This window comes from Octopus bimaculoides, chromosome 4, assembly GCF_001194135.2.
Source record: "Octopus bimaculoides isolate UCB-OBI-ISO-001 chromosome 4, ASM119413v2, whole genome shotgun sequence".
Taxonomy (NCBI): Eukaryota; Metazoa; Mollusca; class Cephalopoda; order Octopoda; family Octopodidae; genus Octopus; species Octopus bimaculoides.
Genome location: NC_068984.1, coordinates 126,721,229 through 126,730,341, shown reverse-complemented (window position 1 = coordinate 126,730,341; position 9,113 = coordinate 126,721,229). Strand labels below are relative to the sequence as shown.

Below are 9,113 nucleotides of genomic sequence, written 5' to 3'. Positions count from 1 at the left end.
CAGTCCTATGGTGGTTATTTTATAATAGTTTTCTAGCTGTATAAGACCCCTGCCACCTTCTGTGCGTTGTATATATAGCCTTTCTATGTCAGATTTTGGGTGGTGCATCCTATATCCTGTCATTATTTTTCTTGTTTTCCTGTCTATTTTACATAGTTCGTTTAGTGTCCAGTTAAGGATGTTGTAGCTGTAGCTTATAACTGGGACAGCTAAAGTGTTGATACCCATTATCTTGTTTTTAGCATTGAGCTCTGTTTTTAGTAGTGATCTAACTCTTATTATTATTATTATTATTATTATTATTACTATTATTATTATTAACTGGCAGGGTAGCAAACTGCTTTATAGTATTTTTCTGATTCTCTACATTCTGAGTTCAAATTCCATGGAGGTCAACTTTGCCTTTTATCTGTTTGGATCAATAAAATAAAGAACTAGTCAAGTACTAGGATATTGATTAACTCCCTCAAATTTTAGGCCTTGTACCTATATATCAGAAATAATAATAATAATAATAATAATAATAATTGTTTCAAATTGGGAAGAGGGTGGTTGATTACATTGCCTTCCTCATCTTCTAGACTGGTAATTCATTTTATGGACCCAGAAAGGGTAAAAGGTAAAGTTGACTCCAGTAGGATTTGAACTCAGAACATAAAGAGTCAGAAATGCTGCTAAGCATTTTGCCTGACATGGTAGTAATTCTGCTAGCTTGCTACCTTAGAAATAATCCTTTCTTTTATAGGCACAAGACCTGAAGTTTTGGGGGAGGGGACTAGTCAATTACATCGACCCCAGAATTTCACTGGTACTTAATTTATTGACCCTGAAAGTATGAAAGGTGAAGTTGACCCAGGTGACATTTGAACTCAGAACACGAAGACAGATGAAATGCCGCTAAGCATTTCACCAAGCGTGCTAACAATTCTCCCAGCTTGCCAACTTTACCTTAGAAATAATAATAATAATAAAAACGATAATGATGATAGCTTTGAGGAAGGGGATAAGTTGATTACATCAACCCCAGTACTCAACTGGTACATCGACCCCAGAATTTCACTGGTATTTAATTTATTGACCCTGAAAGGATGAAAAGCAAAGTTGATCTTGGTGAAATTTGAACTCAGAATGTAAAGATGAATCATCATTATTATCATTATCACCTTTAACATCCATTTTCCATTCTGGCATGGGTTGAAAGGTTTGACTAAAGCTGGGAAGCTGGGAAGCTGCATAAGATTCCAGTCTAACTTGGTATGGCTTCCACAACTGGGTGCCCTTCCTAACATCAGATCAAACTCTTCACAATGTTTGCTTTTAATGTGCCAATGGCACAAGCACTTTTATGTGGCACCAGCATCAATGCTTTTAATGTGCCACTGGCACAAGTACTTTTATGTGGAACCAGCATGAATGCTTTTATGTGGCACCAGTACAAAATTCTCATAGGCCAAACCTTTTCACAAGGGGATGCAGCCTTAACCCATCATGATCATGTGTACAGCATGCTCATTTGATCACTATAAACAAATCAATGCAGGTTGTTCAGCAAGGAATTGCAAAACCATCTTTCTTGAACTTGAGAGACAGCTGCACAAGAATTGTTGTTTGTTCCTTCTCAAGCCATGCCTGGCTCATAAGCGCCAGTTTCCTGGTTTCATTTGCGTATAGGTTTTCCATCTGATGGGATGCTGGTTCATTGTATGTGAGCTGCTAGATGCAAGAGGAAAGAGTGAGAGTAAGTTGTCGCGAAAGTGTCAGAAGTTTGCCATTACCATCTGCCAGAGTCGCATGGAGTTTAGGTGTTTCATTCATAAACACACATCACCCAGTCTGAAATTCAGACCTGCAAACTCTCAACCACAAGTCTGCTGCTCTAACCATGTAGACCATGTGCCTCCACAGGACAAGAATTAAGTGTCCTTAATTCTTGTCTTTTCCTGTGCCACTTACACTAGTGAGGAGAAAAGAAGGGAAGGAAATATCTCTTATAGGTTACTGTTATAGAAGGAAGGAGTACTTAAAGATACTTTGTTATACTCAGAGTAGAGATCTTCACCAAATGCTCACAACGGAATGGAGTCCCATAAAGACAATTGAGAGTCAGTTATTGGTGTTCAACTGGGCAACAGAATAAGTTTGCTTCATAAGAACAGGAACAGTTCATCTGGCAGGCTTCTGCACAATTTCCATTTTGCAGAATGGAAATTTCGCCACAAGTCAAATATGGTAGAAGACACTTGCAATCTAACCCAGGATTATGGAACTGTGAAGCAAATTTTTGATCATATGGTTATGGCTATCTGGCATCCCTAATTACAGAAAATAATCTGAAGGAATTTTTTTGCAATGTTATTTCTAAATTCTAAGCATACATGAACTTGAGAGTGAAATTGTTAGATTGTGGGGGTTGTGTCACTTACTGGTCCAAAGTAGTTACTGTCCATACTTTTACGATAATTGTCTCCTTCCATCCAACAATGACCTTTGGGAATTTCAATCAATTTTTCTTTGTAACCCAACGTTCTGGAATAGAGTAAGAAAAAAAAACATGATAAGAAAAGAAGGAAAGAAAAAAAACATTGGTAATTTTGTAGAGAAGACCAACATGGAGTTAAAGAAATGATATAGTGTAGGAAAAAGTTGACTGTGATTTGGCTTACCACCCATCATTGTGCTTTCTGATGATGGGTGGTGAGCTGAAATTTCAAAGTTACTGTCAACATCATCATCATCATCATCATCATCATCGTTTAATGTCCGCTTTCCATGCTAGCATGGGTTGGACGATTTGACTGAGGACTGGTGAACCAGATGGCTACACCAGGCTCCAATCTGATTTGGCAGAGTTTCACCTTTGCATTATAAAAAATTATAATATGTATATGGCTAAAAAATATCGAGTGGTCCTTCAGTTTATTGTCAATTGCTTTTAAATATAACTTCACATAAGAACAAGCATTAATACACACGCATACACACACTTATGTATGTATCAACAAATCACGTGTGATGACAAAAGATGTAGACCGCAATATCGTCAGAAACAGAGAACTATAAAGGTATTTTTTTGTGTTTGTAATAGACTTGCATAAGCTGAAGAAGAGCAGTGATCATTGTATCATTGACACAGAAACTTGAAGTCCTGTATGCAAGTTTTATAACTGTATCATTCAATATAGAAAGAAGGAAGGAAAGATAGACAGACAGAGAAACAGAGAGACAGAGAAACAGAGAGACAGACAGATAGATGAATATATTATTAAGACATATTTTTGAGGCATTGTTTTACAGCTGGATGCCTTCCCTTCCACTAACCCTTACCTGTTTTTCAAATAAGGAAATTTTTATCCTGCACATTTTCAAAGGCACAAAAGGAAGGGATTATTTGAGGGCAGGAAAACTGGCATCAGCAACACTGCCCATATATAACAAAACTTTTGCAGAAGTGAGTAAGATGTAAACAAATACACAGACAGATATGTGCATGCAACTATTCACACACACATACACAATGGTCTTATTTTGGTTTTCATCAAACAGATTCATTCAAAACATTTTCGTTAATCCAGGACAATAGTACCAAACTTTTCAACTACACAACCATGCTTGTGCATACATACATATATACATGCATACATACCATACACACATACGTTAATTGAGAATTTAATTACATCCCAACTTTGTTTCCCATTTCTATTATGTTCTTCAAGTTACCTTCAAATCTGTTTCTCCAAAAATTCTTCCAGCCTTCAGCGCTGCCTGGTGCTTTAATTATCAATCTTTGAAAGAGGAAAGGAAAATTTGACCTTGGCTGGAATTGAACTCAGAGTACAGATCGCAATAACAATATAAAACCATTATATCCAATGCCTTAATGAAGCTATCTATCTATCTATCTATCTATCTATCTATCTATCTATATACTTATACACACACACACATGTGTATACATTTATATATGCAAACATACATCAATACATACTGCATGTGCATACGTATAGAGACACACCTAGACGCACACACTCACATGCACATATACAAGTATACATACTTACATAATACAGGAATTTTAATTAATATGAAGTTATACACACAATAAATAGCCCTTTAGCAGAAATGTGTGCATAGATTGTGTTTGTGCATATGTGTGTTTAATATGTGTGTATATGTGTGTTTATATGTGTATATATATGTGTGTGTTTATATGTGTATATATATGTGTGTGTCTAAAATGTGTGCTTGTATGGAGGGATTATTTAACAGTTTCCATACCACTGAAGAAAATCAATAAAATACAATTTTTAAAATGTAAATTAAGTGGACATTAGAAACACATTTCACAGAAATTCATTTTAGATGTTTTCAAAAATGGTGTCAGATCATTAAAACATGCACATACAAGTGTTCAATCATAATAAAAAGACACACATATATGTGTTCAATCCTTTAGACAGACACTTCAATTATTAAAATATACACCCCTGTCTCATTAAAACATATACCTCAATAATTAAAACACACACCTCAATAATTTAATCACACACCTCAGTCACTAAAATACACACTTCAATCAATAAAAAAAAAACCCACATCAACCATTTAAAAAAAATACCCTTTAGTCATTAAACCACACACAATTCAACATTAAATCACAATTCAATGCCTAATGCACACACTTCAATGCCTAAAACACACACAATTCAACGTTAGAATACACTTCAATTACTAAAACACATGCTTCAATGCTTAAAACACACTTCACTCACTAAAATTCAAACTTCACTTACATTTCATTCACTAAAACACACACTTCAGTCACTAAAACATGCATTTCAGTCACCAGAACACACACATCACTCACAAAAACTCAAACTTCACTCACTAAAACATACATTTCACTCATTAAAACTCATACTTCATAGGCTAAAACTCACACATCACTCACTAACATTCACACTTTACTCACTAAAACTTACATTTCATTTACACACTTCAGTTACTAAAATTCACACTTCACTCTAAACTTACACTCCACTCACTAAAACTGACACTTCACTCATTAAAACTCACACTTCAATCGTTAAAACATGCATTTCAGTCATCAAAACAAACAATTCATGAGTAAAACATGCATCTCAATTATTACAACACACATCCCATCACCTCAATAACAGAAACGCACACTACACATCTCAACCACTCAGACACACACCTTAATCGCTAAAACATGTTTCGATCCATAAAATCCTTGCCTCCTTCATTAGACCACATCCCTATTACTGAAATACACTTTAATCACTTCAACATACCTTAATCACTTGTAACAATATATATTCTTATGTAAATGTCACAAGACTTTGAAACATTCTCCAATGCAGACATGGTTGCAGTCTCATTCAATAGCACAAAAACTTTATCACTATACACATCAAGGAAATAAGATATTCGTACACCACCTTTTCTAGTTAAGAATAGCATGCAGCTAAAACTCCACAAGTTACTACAAATGCTAAGTTTCATAGCTTCATATGATCTCTCATAGTGGCTTTTCATACACTGCGAAAATCATATTGTAAAGACTAAGGATTCTTATTAGATCCAGGAAATGCTTCAGGCATCGTAAATTGATTTTCTGTTAAGTTTAAGCTATACTAGAGTACTACCCATATATTGCACTCACATTCAAGACACCTCATCTCCAAAATATTGTTTTTTAGATGAATCAACCACCAACACACTGTAGTCACTGGCTCATAGATATGCTGCTTCTTCTTGCTGTCATTTTTCGTTACTATTACAACAGTCTCTGTTTCTCTGAGTGAGCTAGTTATATCCCCATCCACTCTGACACCCTCAACACCATCTTTATCATCATCATCCTCATCATCATCACCATTGTTTTAGCATTCACTTTTCCATGCTCTCATAGGTCTGGCAGAATTTGTTGAAGTGGATTTTTTTCATGGCCAGATAACTTTTCTGTTGCCAACCCTCATCTATTCCCCATGACCAGACATGTTTTCATGCAAGATTGGAAATGAAGGGCACTGCTTGCATGAACAGTGACACTTGTTTACAACTACTACACAAAGTAAAGACAAGGAGAGAATAACGGACACACACACACACACACACACACACACACAGTCAACTGGAACTCCTTGGTCTGTATTTCATGTCATACAGACACACACACACACATCTCTCAATTCCTGTCTGCCTGCCTGCCTATATATGTGTGTGTGTGTGTGTGTGTGTAACAGGCTTCTTTCAAATCCACTCATGAGGCTTTGGTCAGCCCAGGAGTACAGAACTTTGCCCAAGGTACCACACTGTAGGGTGGAACCTGAAACCATGAGGCTGGGGTGTTCTTTTTTTTTGTCTCTTTTTTATTTTTATTTACATTGGAATGAATTGGCCTCAGGACTTACTTTTTAAGCCTCCTACTTATTCTTTTGGTCTCTTTAGCTGAACTGCTAAGTTATGGGGATGCAGGAGTGGCTGTGTGGTAAGTAGCTTGCTTACCAACCACAAGGTTCTGGGTTCAGTCCCACTGCGTGTCACCTTGGGCAAGTGTCTTCTACTATAGCCTCGGGCCGACCAAAGCCTTGTGAGTGGATTTGGTAGATGGAAACTGAAAGAAGCTTGTTGTATATATGTGTATATATATATATGTGTGTGTGTGTGTGTGTGTGTGTGTGTGTGTGTGTGTGTATATGTTTGTGTCTGTGTTTGTCCCCCAACATCACTTGACAACCAATGCTGGTGTGTTTACGTCCCTGTAACTTAGTGGTTCGGCAAAAAGAGACCAATAGAATAAGTACTAGGCTTACAAAGAATAAGTCCTGGCGTCGATTTGTTTGACTAAAGGCAGTGCTCCACAGTCAAATGACTGAAACAAGTAAAAGAGTAATGAGTAAATAGTCTTTCCCAAATCCCCAAAACAAACAATTCTTTTACCCTATCCATCTTCCTCTCCAGAACTGAATATCTCTGAAATTTTCTCCCAGCCCGTGTTCTCTTATTTTTTTCTTTCTGATGCCAATACATCAGTCTCACTAACTCACAGCCCTATTCCTTTGATAATCTAATAAAGAAAGAATCTAATAAAGAAAGAAAATTACAATTAAAAATTCAATCAAGTGAGTTTTCATTAACAACACTGTGGTAGTAATTTTAATTCTCTTTTTCTGACATTAACCGTTAGGCATTTAAACCAGCCGTGTCTGGCCCAAATATTCTGCCTGTTTTATGTTCAAACTGGCCAGATCTGGCTTCTCACACCTACCTAAAATGTTATTCTAAAAATAAAAAATCACTTTGTCAAAATCTAGAAGCAATGAGATATCTTTTATCTTTTACTTGTTTCAGTCATTATCAAGATTGCAGCCATACTGGGGCACCGCCTTGATTTTTCAGTCAAATGAATCGGGCCCCACAACTTACATTTTAAGCCCGGTACTTATTCTATTGGTCTTTTTAACTGAACTGCTAAGTCATGGGGACGCAAACACACCAACACTGGTTGTCAACTGGTGGTGGTGGTGGTGGTAGTGATAGTGGTGGTGGGGGACAAACACAGACACGAAAACACACACACATAGATATATACTATATATGATGGGTTTCTTTCAGTTTCCATGTACCAAATCCACTTCCAAGGCTTTGGTTGGCCCAAGGCTATAAAAGAAGACACTTGCCCAAGCAACTGAACCCGGAACCATGTGGTTGGGAAGCAAGTTTCTTACCAGACAGCCATACCTGCACCTATGTCAAAATCTAGAAGTGCATGATTAATCCAAAACAATGTAAATAGTAAAGTATTATACTTGACAGCATAATCTGAATGCTAAGGTGTTAAACTTCTCAGCCATTCGATGCCACTAAACGTGTGTGTGTGTGTGTGTGTGTGTGTGTGTGCGTGCGTGCGTGTGTGCGTATATAAAATTTTTCTAACAGGTATATTTTGTGCGATAAATTAATACAGCTCAAAAATATAGTTACTTATTGTTAAGGTTACAACATGCTCACAGTAAATAACAATAGATGCACAGAGACTTGGAGTATTATGCAAAATAATGAACAAGCTACATATGGAAGGAAAGGCTGTTGATTACAATGTGTAAGGCTGAAGCATTATACAATATACCTGTCTATCCATGCATGTGTGGTTCATACAGCATATTCAACCACACAAAACTGGATTGTTGTAGTTCATAGAGCAGAGGCTAGTAAAACCCTCATCAGAAAAGTCGATCAACCTCATCAGAATTTGAACTCAGAACGTAGCGACAAGTGAAATACCACTAAGTATTTCAACCAGCATGCTAACGATTCTGCCAGCTCGCTGCCTTAATAATAAATAATAATAATGATAATAATAATAATAATAATAATAATAATAATAATAATAATAATAATAATAATAATAATATAGAAGACTGTGCCAAAGCAACTTTGAAGAGAGGAAAATTAATTAAAGATACTAATATCATGCTAGATAAAGAAACTAAGATAAGAAAAAGTAGGTCAAAAGCAGACATACATAATAGTTGAGAATCAATGAGCAAGACATTGCACAACTTACATACAAATGAATGAAAAGACGAAGAAATATTACTGATGCATTAGATTAATACTGGAAATAGAACTAAATGGAAAAATAAGGTAATTGCCATCAATACTCTAGCTGTCCCAGTAATAAGTTATAGTTATAATATTCTCAATTGAACTCTCAAGAACTAACAAGATTAGGCAGAAAAACAAGGATATTAGTGACTGCATTTAGAAAACACATACATATACACACATAGTATTAAAATGGTAAAGGGACTTATGTAATAAATTCTGTGTGAGTGTGTAATATTAATATATGTACATTTACACATATATACACACATCTATCTTATGTTTTGGCCAGTAGTGGCCTAGGCCATACTAATTTAATAGCACCACCTGGAGATGACATTTAATCATCTTTCAAAGTATGACTCTAACATAAAACATGATTAAAAGCCATCTCCACGTGGTGCTATTAAGTTAGTCATGGCCTGGGCCAATACTGGCTGAAACCAGTCTACATATATATATATATATATATATATATA

General features: G+C 36.0%; 1 protein-coding gene across 1 annotated transcript in view; it reads right to left on the bottom strand.

The window, feature by feature from the left end:
* Positions 1-9,113, bottom strand: part of LOC106874002 (mitochondrial inner membrane protease subunit 2) — a 423,321-nt gene that overhangs the window by 2,788 nt on the left and 411,420 nt on the right. Inside the window, exon 5 of the mRNA XM_052967466.1 lies at positions 2,424-2,526. Coding sequence (XP_052823426.1) covers positions 2,424-2,526 — 103 coding nt within the window. The remainder of the gene's footprint in view (positions 1-2,423; positions 2,527-9,113) is intronic.